The 17,045-nt window shown below is 44.8% G+C and overlaps 1 protein-coding gene across 2 annotated transcripts in view; it reads left to right on the top strand.

Annotated features, from left to right (window-relative positions):
- The window catches only part of ARHGAP44 (Rho GTPase activating protein 44), a 163,853-nt gene that overhangs the window by 112,668 nt on the left and 34,140 nt on the right, over positions 1 to 17,045 (top strand). For both annotated transcript variants that reach the window (XM_080923190.1, XM_080923191.1), the window contains exons 8-10: positions 9,876 to 9,944; positions 12,144 to 12,225; positions 12,632 to 12,759. In XM_080923190.1, the coding sequence (XP_080779316.1) occupies positions 9,876 to 9,944; positions 12,144 to 12,225; positions 12,632 to 12,759 (279 nt within the window). The remainder of the gene's footprint in view (positions 1 to 9,875; positions 9,945 to 12,143; positions 12,226 to 12,631; positions 12,760 to 17,045) is intronic.

The following is a 17,045-nucleotide window of genomic DNA, read 5'->3' as shown; positions in this document are numbered from 1 at the left end:
GGCCACATATTATTTTAAAACTCAAAATATTAGTTCATTTTTCTGATTTTTGAGACTGTAGTTATAACCATTTCTCCCTCCCCTCCCCCCCTTCACATGTACTCTTCCTTGCTATCAAATTCATGCCCACTTTTTCAATTGATTGTTGTAACATGCAAATATGTATCTGTGTGTACATATATAGCCTTCAGTACATTAAATCCATCCTGCTTAGTCTATACAGTTTTACTTGTATGTATGTTCTCAGGACTGACCATTTGGTAGTGGATAACTGATTGGATGCTCTTCCCCGGGGAAGACTTTCTCCCAGTCTCAGCATCCCTTAGTGCCTGTAGTTCTTAGTGCAGGGTTGAGGCCTTGTGGGCATTCCACTTTGGAGTGTCTGTTGGTACTATCCTTGTTTAGCTTATATTTGGATAGTCATGTCGATGAGACTTGATGGGTGTAGCTTCTGATGTTACCAGGAGACACAATCTCAGGGCAAACTCCCTTATCCTAATGGATAAAAGGGGAAGTGATAGGATGGAGATAGCTCAGTTAGTAAAGCACCTGCTGTATCCAATCTCCAGAATTTATATGGAAGGTTAGGCCCAGCAGTATATGTGCTTACAGCCCTGTGTTTGGAGTAGAGCGCAGAGACAGATCCCTGAAGCTGACCAGCCAGCCAGCCTAACCAGACCATGTGTATGTACATGTCGTGTGCTGTGTGTATGATGCATGTGTGTGCATGTGAATATGAAGGCCTGCAGTTATGGTTGCAACTGCTGTCTCATTTTCGTTAGAGATGGTGTTTTCTACGGACATGGTCGATTAAGATGCAAGGTGAGGGTGTAAAATGAAGGAACAGCTCCAGTGTGGAGTTGTTCTGAGTCAAGATCAGAATCTACCTGGCAGGAAACTGACTCTGTGCCTTAAAAGGATACCTGGGATTTTCTTACAGCCGTGTGTACAGTGGGAGCTTCTGAAAAGCACGTCAGGGATGCTTCGAAAGATAAAACTGGCCCACATCAAACATCTCTCTCTCCAAAATCTTGTGAAAAATATTTTTTTGCCCTCTTTTAAACCTTTAAAATAAGTTTGAAAGTAGTAAAAACACTTTAAATCTGTTCTGAGATGATCTCAACATCACAGCAAGAAGCATAGTGTAAACACAGTTCCCATGCTCCTGTTTGTAACAGAGGTGGGGCTTGCTCACTCGGCCTGAGCCAGTTCACACCGGGGCTCCCTTCTGGGTTGTACTTTGAGTGGCTGTGGAGAGATGTGTGATGTGCGTCTGATGTTAGAGTAGCTTGAGGAGCACCCCAAGTCATGGTAGCCCCTCATCTTCCTGCCGTCTCTGTTAGTTTTCAGATTTCAGAACTCACACAGCTGCCTTCATGGATCAGACGGACCTTCCACATCGCCCACTTTCCCTTCACAGTGGGCATTTGGGTTTCTTTCAAGCTTCCTCATGGATTCAGAGGTCATATTTAGGATTGTGAGCAGTACACATTTTCTTGATGTGTCACAGATCATCTATCCCTTCTGCTCTCAAGAGACATCTTAATTGCTGCGACTGTTGGCGGTTACGAACACGGATGCTGTTCCTATGTGAACATGTTTTCTCTCCCTTCTTGTATTCCAAACAGCAGCAAGGAGCATTCCTGTAGCTCCTCGTCCGTCTCATCGTCCGGTGTTGTCAGTTTCTGAGATTTTTGGCCTTTCTGTAGATAATGATAATTTCTCCTACACGTAATAGCTGTATGTAAATAGTTATAAAGTTATCCTTGTCTTTATAATGATAAATAGGAAACATTAGAGTCGTGCGATTGACCACAGATTTTTATGTTGCTCTTTTGTTGAAGTGGTCCGGGTAAAATAGCGTTGGGAATAGTCTGTGAGAGCCAAAGAAAGCACGTGTTTTCATAGAACTGGTATTTCCCCATCTGCCTTCATTTGGTAATAATCTAAACACTCTGTTGGCCGTTTGGTGTTTGGAAGGCAGATATGGTCCTCCGCACTCAGCACTCCCTGCATGTGCACTGAGGAATAAAGGGAGACAAATCTCGGTAGAGGCCCGAGTGTGCTGAGAATTGAGAACGGGTCTCTGCTCTGTGGGAAGCAGGCTCTGAGCTCAGGTAGCAGGCTGTTTCTACGTGTATAGACATGCCAGCTCCCGCTAAACAGTGGCATCTCCACCCTCTGTCTCCACATTGTGCGGGTGTCTGGTCCATTGGTTGGCTGACTGACAAATGGGAATCTGGCCTGCTTCACTGGTAAGTCCTGTTCGGCATAGAGGATTCCGTAGTCATATAACACGTGCCTCCTCCCAGCTTCACAGAAGAGTTGTGAAGCCTAAACCTGGTAGGCTTGGTGGTTAAGAGTATTTATCACTCTTACAAGTGGCCCAGCTCCTAAGCACCACATTGGCAGCTCCCAACCATCTGTAACTCCAGTTCCACAGGATCAGGTGCCCTATTCTGACCTCCTGGCATACCACACCAAAACACCCATACACATGATACAAAAATAAATAAATCTATACAAAAGAATTAAAGCCATAGCCCACATATAGTTGATTGGCCTTTGCTGTATGGAACTGTTCTGACAGTTCTTGTCTTTCCGTTGATAGACAAAGCTGTCCAGAGTGATTATCGGCAGCGAAGGTTGGTATCTAACGTGTTTCTGATGTATGTGCCTTGCTCTTGCCCCTATGTGCTCTTCCACAATCCAATCATCTTTAGTTTGAATTGAACATTTTATCCGATTTTGATTCTCTCCTTTAAAATGACAACACCTTCCCATTTTTACCCTGTCAGTGGCTTCTCTAGAACTTGCAGTTTACAAGCTAGTTCAAATAAAATAACACAGTACTCTTTCATAAGTAGCAAAAAAAAAAAAAGCCCTCTTATTTGTTTATGTATTTTTTTGTGTGTGTGTATGTGTGTGAATTCTAGTGTGCAGGCACACCATGACACTTGGGAGGTCAGAGGACAAGTCTAGAGAGTAGGGTCTCTCCCTTCTATCATGTGCAATCCAGGGATGGGACACAGATCTTCATGTTTGGTTCTATGTATCCAAAGTGCCTTATAACCAAGTCCTCCCAATTGTGAATACATTGTTGCTAATATTAGCCTCTGGGAACTGCCACCCCTGAGACCACTTAGTAACAAAAAGGCTTGCATTTTACTTTCCCTGTCAGTTAATTTCCTCATTCCTGCGACAAAATTTAGGACAGAGACAGTTTAAGAAAGGAAATTTTAATTTATTTATTATATATAAGTACACAGTCACTGTCTTCACACACCAGAAGAGGGCACTGGATCCCATTACAGGTGGTTGTTAGCCACCATATGATTGCTGGGATTTGAACTGAGGACCTCTGGAAGAGCAGTCATTGCTTTTAACCACTGAGCCATCTCTCCAGCTCAAGACAAGATTTTTGGCTAATAGTTGGAAGATATATATGCTGTGAAGAGACACCATGACCAAGGCAACTCTTTCAAAGGACATTTAAGTGTGCTTACTCACAGGTTCAGAGTTTCAGTCCATTATCATCAAGGCAGGAAGCATGGCAGTGTGCAGGCAGGCAGGCAGTAGGGCTCAGGGACAGTCCTGCTCCGCAGGACCCACATGAAGACCAAGTTGTTCACATGCTGCATATGTTTAGGGGCGTAGGTCCCGCATGTGCTCACTCTTTGGCAGGTTATGCAGTGTTTGGGAGTCTCCAAGGGTCTAGGTTAGTTGACCCTGTTGGTTATCCTGTGGTATCCCTGTCCTCTTGAGGTCTCTCAATCCATCTCTCAACTCTTCCATAAGACTCCCAGGCTCCATCTAATGTTTGGCTGTGAGTCTCTGCATCTCTTTCCATTGGCTGCTGGGTGGAGCCTCTCAGAGGAAGCTGGGTTCCTCTCCCCAAGTATAACAGAGTATCATTAATAGTGTCAGGCTGAGAAGCCCTTAAAGGCATATTTGATATCCTTAGTCATCAGGGAAATGCAAATCAAAATGAGTCTGAGATTCCACTTTATACCCATCAAATGGCTAAGATCATAGAACTCAGAGGACAGCACATGCTGTCAAGGTTATGGAGCAATGGAAACTGCTGTTGGGAGTGCCAACATTTACAACCACTTGGCATTTTCTCAGAAAATTGGGAATAGTTTCTACCTCAAGACATAACTATACCACTCTTGAGCATGTACCCAAAAAATATTCTACCATCCCACAAGGACACATGCCCCACTATGTTCATGGCAGCTTTATTCATACTAGACAAAAACTGGAAGCAACCTAGATGTTCCTCAACTGAAAAATGGATAAAGAAAATGTGGTTCGTTTGCACGCTGGATTACTATTCAGTCATTAATAAGAAGTTCATCATGAATTTCACGAGCAAATGGATGGAACTAGAAAATATCATCCTGAGTGAGGTAATCCAGACCTAAAAGGACATGCATTGTATGTGCTCACTAATAAGGGGACATTAGCCATAAAGTATAGGACAATCACATTATAATCAACAGACTCAAAGAAGCCAAGTAACAGGGAGGGCTCAAGGGAGGATAGTTGAATCTTTCCCAGAAGGGAACACAAAATAGATATTGAAGGTCGATGGACTGAGGGAACTGGGTAGAAGAGGGGATGCGGAGCGAAGTGGGGTGGAGGGGAGATACATAGGGAGAGCCTGGAGAGAAGAGGAAAACCCTCAGTAGGGGGACAATCTCTAGAATGTGCCAGAAACCTGGGGTGGGGAAGGCCCCAGAGAGTCATTGGGGTGACTTTAGCTGAGACTTCTAGCAGTAGGGCAAAAGGATCCTGAAGTGGCTACTTCCTGTAGCTAGGCAGGGCTCTCAGTGGAAGGATAAGGACAGCAACCCACCCATAAACCCTTCAGTCCAACTGTGTTCTGCCTACAAGAAGTGCAGGAACAAAAGGAGAGCAGAGAGATGGAGGGAGTGGCCGACCAATGACTGCTGGAGAGCAGAGATGGAGGGAATGGCCGACCAATGACTGCTGGAAGTTGAGACCAATGGGCGGAACCAATCCCTGACAGTACTAATGACTGTATGTGTGACTTTTGTGTGTTTATTGAGCATGGCGCTCTCTGCCTTTCCTAGATCTATGGGTTTATGAAATTTGGGGGGAATTCTTAGTAATTGCTGCTTGAAGTCTTATTATTTTTTTTACTGTTCTTTCATTTTCTCTTAGTATTTATTGAGTCTAAGCATTGGCGTCAATGTTTTTAATATTGGATATTTTTTCAGATTGTGAAATATCTCTGTATATATAAGTCCAACATTCTCTTACTTTCATAGTACAAAGAACCTGAAGGGAATTAAAATTTTTTAGTTTATTCTTTGACAATTTCAATTGTCATGGAGTTGACACATGGGACTGTAGACATGACTGAGTGGTTAAGAGCACCGACTACTCTCCCAGAGGTCCTGAGTTCAATTCCCAGCAACCACATGGTGGCTCACAACCATCTGTAATGAGATCTGATGCCCTCTTTCTTGTATGTCTGAAGACAGCAACAGTTAAAATTTGAAAAAAGAATGTAAAAAGTTTAACACACACACATACACCCAGGGCTAATAAACCCTAGAAAAGGGAAAGGAGCTCACAGCATCCCCCCCCCCCCCGCCAAGTCTAGCTGTCCTGCCTAAAAGGGGAGTAAAAAGCTGAAACTTCTTAGTGGAATTCTAAGCTCAGAGTCATATACTCAAAAACATAAAGATAAATAAAAAAGACAAACCGACCCAACCTCTGTGATAGGACCACAGTTGTTCTTCACTGCACACATCAAGGAATTGGTGATGGGTACCCAGTGGAATTGACAGACAGTACAGGTAGGTGAAGATAACCCTATAAAATATAAACTAATAACACATTACTTGAATTTCTCTCATATATTTGATGGTAATTAAATAAAATTATCATGGGAAACAAGCATTTATGGATATTCCTTGTAGGAGACTAGTCTGTGTGTGGCAGTATATATACATACATACATATATATATATATATATATATATATGTGTGTGTATATATATATATATATATGTATATATATATATATATATATATATATATATGTTCTGATGTTCAGGATTATACATCAACTGCCTACTTGGTCATAAGGAGGTGGGTCTGGAATCATGAATGGGTACATATTGGACATTATACCAGTGAGGAAATGGGAACACACTACAACTGTGGAATCAATTTATCCACAAGTCAATGACCTACAAAGCATTCTTGGCCTGTGTTTTTTTTTTTTTTTTTTTTTTTTTTTTCGTTTTAAGATTTATTTATTTTATTTTATAAGAGTAAATTGTAGCTATCTTCAGACACACCAGAAGAGGGCATCAGATCCTATTACAGATGGTTGTGAGCCACCATGTGGTTGCTGGGACTTCCCGTCCGCACATCGTGACAGAACATAATGGAAGTAACACTAGACCATAAGTCTCAGGTTCTGCCTCTTAGCAACTCACTACTCTGTTAGACCCCATGTACTAAAGGTTCCATACAGTCTCCCAAAATAGTGCCATTGGGTGGGGACCTAGCATTCAAACACGAGTCTGCGAGGACATTTCAGATCCAAGCCTAACGTTCTCCCCTGCTCTCCAAGCCTCATGATCAGATGAAAATACATTAAGTCAAACTTCAAAAGTCCTCACTGACTTACAACTCTAAGACTACTCAGTGTAGTCTCTGAGATTCAAGGTTGTCCCTTAACTGTGAACACCTGAAAAACCAAAGGATAAGTTACACACTTCCAGTCTACGGTGGCACAGATCACACTCCCCCATTATAAAATGGAGGGATGTGGGTGTAACAGGAGACCTAACCAAACCAAGGCAAAGCCCAACAGGACAGAACTCATATGCCCTACCTCCATGTCTGGTACCTGGGACTTAGGGTGGCATTGTTTCAGCTCCAAACATCCCTCCAGCTCTGTTCCCTATGGCACATGTGACTTCCATCTTTGGACAGCTGCACTCAGTGTCTATCGCCAACATCCCACAATTCTGGCATCTTTGATATCTTGCTGTCTTTTCTGGAATTGAGACTTCTTATCCCAGCTTCCTGCACAGCTACATTTGGAGTTCCATGCAGGGGATGAACTGGACCCTGGTACATACAACCTGACCCAGTGCCTTTCTGCACCCGCTGCTCTCTCATCCTTTGGGCATACAGAGTCAGCTCCATACAGATGACGCCACATTTGGCAGTCAGCCCAGTCCAAGAGGCTGGGTGCTCTGGAAGTCCGCTTTGCTCACTGAAAGCCTGGAAGATCCTGAGGAGGCCCTGGTGTTGTGAAACATCATAGGAGCTGGGGTTTGATGGCAGCAGAGAATGCAGTAGCAATGGGCATGTTTGATCTGGGATAAGCAAAGGCAGGCCTCTCACCGTGCTTCTCCTCAGACTTCTTTTTTATCTGAACTACCCCAGTTGGCAGGTACTGTGTACATTGAGAGTGTCTTCCTTAGTTACTCTCCCATCTCTATCCTGCATGGAGACACCCTCACAGACCCACAGATATTTTTTACTGGTCTTGTGTATCGCTGATAATAGTTGACAACCAAGACCTGTAGCTATACTGATCAGTGAGGGTAAGTTTCTCTTTTTTTCTCTTTGTGGATGATTTAGATAAGTACACAGTGGATTTACAGTTTTCACCTTTATTCTTACTTACAGTTTGTCATATATAAAAATTGTGTTGTTAGATTTTATAGCACTGGTGTCTAACCATGGCACAGATATCTAACTGTACATGTTGTCTTAGGGTTTTATTGTTGTGAAGAGATACCATGACCAAGGCAACTCTTAGAAAACATTTAGTTGGGGCTGGCTTACAGTTCCAGAGGTTCAGTCTATTATCCTCAAGGTAGGAAGCACGGCATGTATGTGTGTGTGTGTGTGTGTGTGTGTGTGTGTGTGTGTGTGTATGTATATATGTGGGACCTCGAAGCACAAGCAGTTACACACTTCCTCTAACAAGGCTACACCTCCTCCAATAAGAAGATAGTCACTAATAGTGCCACTTCCTATGGGCCAAGCATATTTAAACCACCACATATGTTTTAAAAAAAAAAAAACAAACAAAAAAAAAAAACCTTAAATCTTCTTGGAAGAACATCCTGATTTTTTTGTTTGTTTTGTTTTTGTTTTATGATTGGCTGTCTAAGAATCTGAGATGTTGAATATGAAGGTGTATGAAATGATATCTATCAATCCTTCAGGCCACCTTCCTCTCTACCATTGGCCAGATCATGGATCATTTCCCTTTCTCACACTTGGGATGAATGTCCTCTGCCCAGAGACACCACAGGGATGGCATTTGTGGTGGACTCCAGATGAGGCCTCCTCCTGAGCTTTTGGCACTTGGCAGCGTGGTGGTGGGGTGCTGAGGGAAGAGCTGAAGTGGTCTGGAGAGTTATTTTGTTCTTTGGGAACTTTGCCTGCTCTAAGACTCCATGCCCTTGTTAGTCCATTTAGCAAGTGATGTTCAAGCCTTTACCAAGCTGAGCATGTTGAGATAATTGTCAACAGATGGGAAAGGTCCTTGGGCCCTAAATTAGAAACTTAGTTCTTATCTAAGGGACTACGGATGTAGCTCAGTGGTAAAGTGTTTCTCTATCATGTAAAGGCCCCAAGTTCAAACTCCAGTATCACCCAAAAGTGGGCAATTCCAGCTGCAGCTTGATTCATGCCCACTTGCCCTAATTCAGGTGACAAAAGTTTTAAGGGTAAATTTGGGGGGGGGGGACAAGGAATCTACCTCAAAGAGTCAGGTGAGGATTCTGTGTGACATTAAGCTTGGCACTCAGGTATTTCTGAATGGAAGTTAATACACTTCCCTTTCTCTTCTTTCTCTGCTTATGGACCAAGCTCAGGCTGGTCTAATCCATTTAGAACTTGGTGAGAGGACCTAGTGAGCTCTCCAGAGGATCTGTGAGGATCCTGGAAAGGGAGCTGGCCATGTCTCCCCTCGCTGTGCCAGCTCAGTGGAAAGCTGGAAAGGCCATGGATACTGTCGACTGCCTGAGGTCTCACAAGGCCAACTCTTCTGTTTGTTTAGGATCTGTGTTTGCTTTGTGTGTAATTGCTCTGCCTAAGTGCTTTTATTTTTAAGGGATTGTGGCTTCTGGATGCCACATGGCTTCCACACACAAGGACAGAGTGACATCCCCAAGATGCTACTAGCTCAAAGAACATGTACTGTGCCTGTTGTGGCTGTCTCTCGGGAACTGAAAGTCTTTCTTCACAGAATAAAATGTCCCAGATTCCAGGGCAGCACTAGGTCATTGCCACTCAAGTCAATAGAAAGCCCAGTGGTGAAGAACTTCTAAGTCTGTTACATTTGTGTGTAACGTAGGAGGAGGTCAGAATTTGCCAAGTTTTAAATCAGCACTCCTTCCCCACTGTGGGCCTCGTCTATCTGGGTTTTCTGCACATCACTGTGTTTCTGTTGCTTTCCCATGTGCACATGGCCACCCCGTTGGTTTGGGGGTGAAGGCTAGCAGGAAGGTGACGAAGCCAAGAAGTGGCAGAGGGAGGCAAGCCACTGTGTGTGCTTGGACTTTCTTCAAGGGGCAGGACAAGCTGCAGAGATATAGAGAACTCGATTGCACGCCACTGCCCCACATCAGCTTGGATTTGCTGGCCCATAAGTTAATGCTCTGGAAAAACTACTAGTGTGGTAAACTTCCGAAGTCATTCGTTTCTAGAACCAAGGCTGGGAGACAGGAAGTCCCATGGGAAGGGTATTTGACACGTCACGTACTATTGAAAACGAATGCTGTCTGGGACAGGTGTTAGCCACCCTCCCCAGTATTCTTTCATTTTATTTTTTTAACCTTGCCTATATATTTTACCTTGCACAGGACCAGCTTTCTGCTGACATGTACAGTTTTGTGGCCAAAGAAATTGACTATGCAAACTACTTTCAAACGGTAAGGGCCCACCCAGGTAAGACTGCAGAGTCTTTACAGACTGTTATGGTGTAGGCAGCAAAGGATGTAGGCATAAAAAAGGGGACCTTTTGATTGCAGGAAAGCATCAGTGGAGGAAGTAAGAGACAGGATGGTCAGCGCTTTGCTGGTTCAGTCTCTAGGTGAATTCTGCCCTCCATGTGTAGATCTGTTCCAAAACCTAAACTTAAAACAGAACCCCGTTCCTGGGGATTATCACAGCTTGGTTAACCAGTGTCAGGGATGCTCAGCCAAGAGCAATGTTTCCCCACTTTCTTAGAGGACTTTGGGGGTCAGTAGATGCCTCTGATTGTCCCCACTCAGGAAGGTTATGTCATTGTGTCAAGGGTAGAAAAAGAAAAGCACTAAGCCTCTTCACGTGTAAGGGGTGTAAGGGCAGCTCCATTCAGCAGAGTTGCCTCACCCAGGAAGTGTAAGGACCCATGCCGAGAAACCCAGATTTCCGACAGCAAAGGATTTGAGAATAGGAAGACATTCAGCTGGCCACAAAGGCATGTTTGTTTTTACTGAATATCTTTGCCAGTTTCAAAAGGCAGTGATTGATTTTGCCTGGTGACTGCCTTTTCTCCTGAAAGCAGATTTCAGAGTCCAGAGACAGGATCTGAGTCAACCTGAACTTCAGTCAGCCAGTCCTGATCATTTGGACCCTGGCTCCTTGCCAGAGTGAACATGAGGCTCAATACAGAAGTGGCAGAAAAGTATTGACAGAGAGAGTATACAGGAAAATAGTTGAGCTCACCTTTTCCCTGAAACCCACCAGCTTTTGTTTCATCACCAAAGAGATGAAAATGGCGGGATAAGGGAAGACATGACTCAGCGAGTAGCAGGCAGACAGATCTGAGATATACAAAGTGCCCAGTGGTGGATTTCAGGTGAACAACTGCAGGCTGTGGCACTTTCCTGCATTAATTGGGGTGCAGACTTTTGCAGTACCCCCTACACACACACACACACACACACACACACACACACACACACACAAGAGCTGCTAAGTATCACTTCCAATATGGAATGTCTGCTTCAAAGTAGTTGTGTTGATTTTCCGTCACCATTGTCAAATCCCATGTCCCAAAAGCAGCTCTTTAAAAGGGTTTATTTGGGACTTAGGGTATCAGAAGGATAAGGGTTCATCATGGAGGGGAGGCTTGACAGCAGCCAGGCATAGAGGTCCAGGAAGGAAGCTGAGGAGTACATCCTTAAATATAATCAAGAAGCTAGAGATGGCAAACCGGAAGTAGAAAGGCTTTTCCGTCTCCAAGCCTGCCCCTAGTGAGACATTTCCTCCAGCAGGGCCCACCATCTGAATCCCGCCCCCAAACAACACCACCATCTGGGGACCAAGTGGTCAAATGTGGGGCCAGGTCTCATTCAAGCCACTACAGTAGTATATTTTCAAACGCATTCCATGGATTTGGCTTATAAAATCCTAGAGTCAGTGAAGCCAACAAAATCATCAGCGCCCAGGCTTGATCTGGCCGCTCCCTGGCGTCCATGTGCGGTTTTCTCAGGCCTCGGGTTCCTTTTGTCCCACACTAATGCTGTCATTGTTGATACTCCATGCCAGGCTTTTGTTTAGTTTGGGGGAGATAGGCAGCCAGAAAATAAATGAAGTCACTCTTGCTTATGAGTTTTCCTTGGCCCTAAGCAACACTGCAGTTGTTTCTTTAATAGATTGGGTGGCGAGGGGAACACCTTGAAGGAGTTTGTTCCCAGGCCCACATAACTGTAGTCATTATGCCTCAGAACCTCGTGCTCTCTGAGCGAGCACTTACATGTTCAGGTGACTCACAGAAATCAGTGTGCACACAGGCTGCTCTATCTTGTGCATACCTTACAGGCAGACGGACCTCAGCCTGTCTTTTCTCTTTATGTCCACCAGTTGTTGCACCTTCATTGTACCTTCAGTTTTGAGGCTGGGGACCAGGTGAGGTCAGGTGATCCCAGCGAGTTCTCTAAGCCAGACTCCAGCTCAGGCAGATTCCCCCATTCCTCCCTGAGTCTCTGATTGCCTACCTCACCATGCAGAGTAACCCCCTTTTCCAGGCGGAAGCACTGGAGGAGGCTGAAGGCTAGCCTGTCCTCCGTGAGCAAGTGCCTTTGCCACTGTGGAAGTCTGCTTCCCTTTGGCAAAGGGTAACACTCCTTCCTGTGTTTCTTCAGCTAATAGAAGTGCAAGCTGAGTACCACAGGAAGTCTCTGACGCTGCTACAAGCTGTGTTGCCTCAGATCAAAGCACAGCAGGGTAAGTGCAAGCCTCCCTCAGAGCAGGGAGGGTGGGGAGCCGGCTTGCCCTCCTGGATGAGAACAGCTCCCCCCACCTGTGCTCTGGGAATGAACATTCATGTTTAGAAGAGCTGGCAGACCTCTGAGCTGGTATTCATCAATGTCCCAAAGCTGAGCTTCATCCCTTCACCCTTCAAAGGGGGTGACGTGAGTATGTGTAGTGTGGCTGTCACATTGACCCCAGTGGTGACAGGTTCAGTTTTCTCCATGCCTTCCCATTTTTCACTAAGCCACAAGAGTGGATGCTCATCTGGACCCTTGGTGTCTTTGGTACTCTGTGGAATGTGGAGAAAGGGAGAAAGAGGGTGTTATAGGTGGCCTTGGGAAGCTACTAACTGTCCCCTTTCTTGCTCACCCCTCCCCAGAGGCCTGGGTGGAGAAGCCTTCCTTTGGGAAGCCCCTGGAGGAGCACCTGATGATCAGTGGCCGTGAGATCGCCTTCCCTATCGAAGCCTGTGTGACGATGCTGCTGGAATGTGGGATGCAGGAGGAGGTAGGTGCAGAGCATCTGTCTTTGTCTCTCAGCTGATATACTCTTCCTAGAGGCAGGGTCTGCAGGAGCTTCTTCTCTGTAGCCTCCCTACCCTAGATCCCTAAATTGAGACATGTGATAATTTGGGCAATATTGTCTCTTCTGCAGATACTAATAGGCACTGAATTCTCTGGACAAGTTTTACAGAGAGACTAGAGGACTATGGGAAATTGACAGGTGCCCATGAAGGCCGTGTGATGAAATTTTTGACATCAGTTCCTCATATGTAATATGATTCAGTGATCTGAAGAATCTGCTGCTGCATTTACCTCTGTTCATCTTACCTCCTCCCTCTCTCCATCCTCCTTCTTTTCCATGTCTTCCTTTCCATCTTTCCTCCTTCCCCTCTACCCCTTCTTTCTTGTCTCCTTCTTCTAATTATCCTCTTCTCCTTCCTTCTCCTTCCTGTGCTTTTCCCTTCTCGCTCCCCTCCATCTTCCTGTTCCTCCTCCTTTTCTTTCCCTAGGTTCTCCTCCTCTTCCTCCCCCTCCTCCTTTGGGTTGGAAAGTTTCTGATTTTCAGGATAGCACTCCTACGTGTCCATTTTGTACCGGTCTTCACGGTCTCACTGATCTGGACATTCGGATGTTCTTTTCTGAGCGTTCTGTAATGAAGGGCTATGAATCGATGGCGGCCACTCCTTGTCTTGCCTAGTCAGTCATTTAGTTTTATCTGCAGGCTATTTCAACATCTTCACTGCATCTTCCTTTCGCCTGATCAGCCACTCCATGTTGGTGTGGGGCATGCTACATGCTCATTATTTGTTACGAAACAAAATAAAAACACATCATTGGAAGAGATGAGTCATTTGACAATACTAAGGAAAGTATAAGCATGGGCTTATAGACTCAGTGGAAGGGATGAGTCTAGCATTCATCCACTAGGCATAATTAGTCCAAGACAGGCTGTATTCTTTGAGTGTAAGGCCAGATAGGACAAACTAAGGGCTGAGGAAGAGAGGGAAGGTAGCGTAACGCACATCTATGTTAGCTGATTTTTTTTTTTCTACCAGAACCATTCTACATGGTAGATATTTAAAAATGAAATTTACAGAGCACATGACCTGAGGATCTGGCTGTGTGTGAAAAGGGATTATGAAACTTCTGAACATCTTGGTCACTGATATATCAGGGTCTGGAAAAACCAGAACTGAAGTACAAAAATGTGGGTGACTTAGCTCCAGGAGGGCATTTTTTTATGGCTATGATGAAGGATATGATTGTCTCATTTTAAACAAAGATAGAGGCTTTGATGAGTTAGAGGGTCAGATAAGAGAAGACAGCATTATTGTTGATTACCATGGTTATGAGTTCTTTCTTGAACACTGGATTCATACAGTGTTTGTGTTGAGAAGTAATGGTATAGTGTAAAAAAAAATTCTTGAAATAAGGCAGGTTAATGAGGAGAGACTTCAAGACAGTATTCAGTGTCAGTGTGAGAGTTCTCAAGTTTTTTATGAAGAAACTATAGCATCTTACAAAGAAAGAATCATTCATCCACTACCCAGTTAAGAACCGAAAGAGCTAAAGGATAAAGTCAACACAATCACAAAATAGATTGGACAATGAGTCAAGGGTAACAACTCTCAATGTGCAGACTGGCCATCAGGCATGGTTATGCACACCTTTAATTCCAGATCTAGGGAGGAAGAGACAAGTCTACATAGTGAGTTCTAGGCCAGCCAGGGCTGTATAATAAGATCCTGTATGCTCACAGTACAGCCACTCACCCTTAGTAGAAATTGCCCAAGGGTCATTAGAAAAAAACTAGGTTGTAGCTCTAGCTGATACCTGGATTTCATTTTCTCCATGAGGAAGCTTAAACAATACCACATATGAATATAAAATGAGAATTGGGACTGAAAATTGTCATCAAATTCAGTTGATAAATAATATGATCAGTGGATGCATGTCTTTTTAAGTTTAATCACCCAAATGTGGGTGGTATCTTAAAATAAGAAAGGAAAACTAAATATAAAAACCATAACATTTCAAAGGGGAAAAGAATAAATGTGGAGCTGGGAAGATGGCTCAGTCCTTAAGTATCTGCCATGCATGTAGGAAGACCTAAGTCAGGGTATCCAACAGCCCCATCAAGAAATGACGGCATGCACACTCTTTGAACTCCAGTGTTGGGGCAGGAGGGGGCACAGATAGGATTTCTGGGGTTTACTGGACTCCTTCCTAACCACAGACCTGTGCATTTTAGGTGTAGCTAGGGAGCCCTATTCAAGGGCCTAAGACAGAGGGCAATAGGGGAAATACCCAGCTCTTCCTCTGGTGTCCCACATTTGCTTACTTGACCAGTAGACACCGAAGAGGATGGGGAATAAATATGAAGTTCTGGTTTGTTTGTGTCTTTATATGGTTAAAACTCGGCTATAATTTCACAGTTGTTATCAGTGAAAAATGTAAAATGGGTCTCCATGGTCCTTAAGAAAGTCTAATAGAGAAGGCTAACTGGGCTTTTCTGTCTGTCTGTCTGTCATCTATCTCTGTCTCTTTCTTCCTTTCTTTTTTACTTATTGTTTATTTTTGTTTTTGTCTTGTTTTGTTTTGTTTTGAGACAGTGTCTCACCCAGTAGGCCATGCTGGTATGAAACTTGCTATATAGCCTTGATTATTTCTTTTAATTATAGCAAAACTTACACAAAAATAAAACAATGAGACTTATACCCTAGCCACCTTGGTTCCTCTGCACCACCACTAGTCCTCACTTTGGCTGTTTAGAAGCAGACTGTATCTTTCATAGTCTCATTATCTGCTGTAAGTAACAACACGTTTTTAGCATTGCCAAGTACTTAGTCAGTGGTGGACTGACCTCTGATGCCCCTGTTTTATCCCTGCCTCTCTGGTCTCTACCCTTCTAGGAACACTCTTCCCTAGACAGATCCACCTCCACCTCCCACTTTTTGTCTTATTTTTCCCACTTTCCATCACCTCCTTTCTTTACTGACAAATATGGTTATTTTTTCCTCAACCTAGAAACAAATGTATCCCCTTTATCCCAGGGGAGCCTCCCATCCCTTTCCCTAGCTCATTGGTTGTGTTTCCTTATGAAGCCTACATTAAGTGTTTCTTATTCCAAAGAAACATGTTCAACACTCACTGCCATGTGCCTACCATGTTTCGCCCTCTGTCTTTGTTATTTTTCCAGTACTGTGACAAAACACAGTGACCAAGGCATTTGAAAAGAGAAAGTACTTAACGTAGGGCTCACAGTTTCAGAGGGTTAGAGTCCTTGATGGTGGAGCAGAAGCGTGGCAGTGGGAACAGCTGAGAGCTCTCATCTTCCCCTTCAAGCAGGAGGCAGAGTGTAGCTTGTCTGTCCTTTCTTCCACCCTTCTCCACCCCTTCTCTTTTACCCTTCTCCACCCCCTCTCTTCCACCCTTCTCCACCCCCTCTCTTCCACCCTTCTCCACCCCTTCTCTTCCACCCTTCTTCACCCCCTCTCTTCCACCCTTCTCCACCCCTTCTCTTCCACCCTTCTTCACCCCCTCTCTTCCACCCTTCTCCACCCCTTCTCTTCCACCCTTCTCCACCCCTTCTCTTCCACCCTTCTCCACCCCTTCTCTTCCACCCTTCTTCACCCCTTCTCTTCCACCCTTCTCCACCCCTTCTCTTCCACCCTTCTTCACCCCTTCTCTTCCAGCCTTCTCTACCCCCTCTCTTCCACCCTTCTCCTCCCCTTCTCTTCCACCCTTCTTCACCCCTTCTCTTCCACCCTTCTCCACCCCTTCTCTTCCACCCTTCTCCACCCCTTCTCTTCCACCCTTCTTCACCCCTTCTCTTCCACCCTTCTCCACCCCTTCTCTTCCACCCTTCTCCACCCCTTCTCTTTCACCCTTCTCCACCCCTTCTCTTCCACCCTTCTTCACCCCTTCTCTTCCACCCTTCTCTACCCCCTCTCTTCCACCCTTCTCCACCCCTTCTCTTCCACCCTTCTCCACCCCTTCTCTTCCACCCTTCTCCACCCCTTCTCTTCCACCCTTCTTCACCCCTTCTCTTCCACCCTTCTCTACCCCCTCTCTTCCACCCTTCTCTACCCCCTCTCTTCCACCCTTCTCCACCCTTTCTCTTCCACCCTTCTTCACCCCTTCTCTTCCAGCCTTCTCTACCCCCTCTCTTCCACCCTTCTCCTTCCCTTCTCTTCCACCCTTCTTCACCCCTTCTCTTCCACCCTTCTCCACCCCTTCTCTTCCACCCTTCTCCACCCCTTCTCTTCCACCCTTCTTCACCCCTTCTCT

The sequence above is a fragment of the Micromys minutus genome (genome assembly GCF_963924665.1).
Source record: "Micromys minutus genome assembly, chromosome: 10".
Lineage (NCBI taxonomy): Eukaryota > Metazoa > Chordata > Mammalia > Rodentia > Muridae > Micromys > Micromys minutus.
This window is presented reverse-complemented; position numbering and strand designations above follow the sequence as displayed.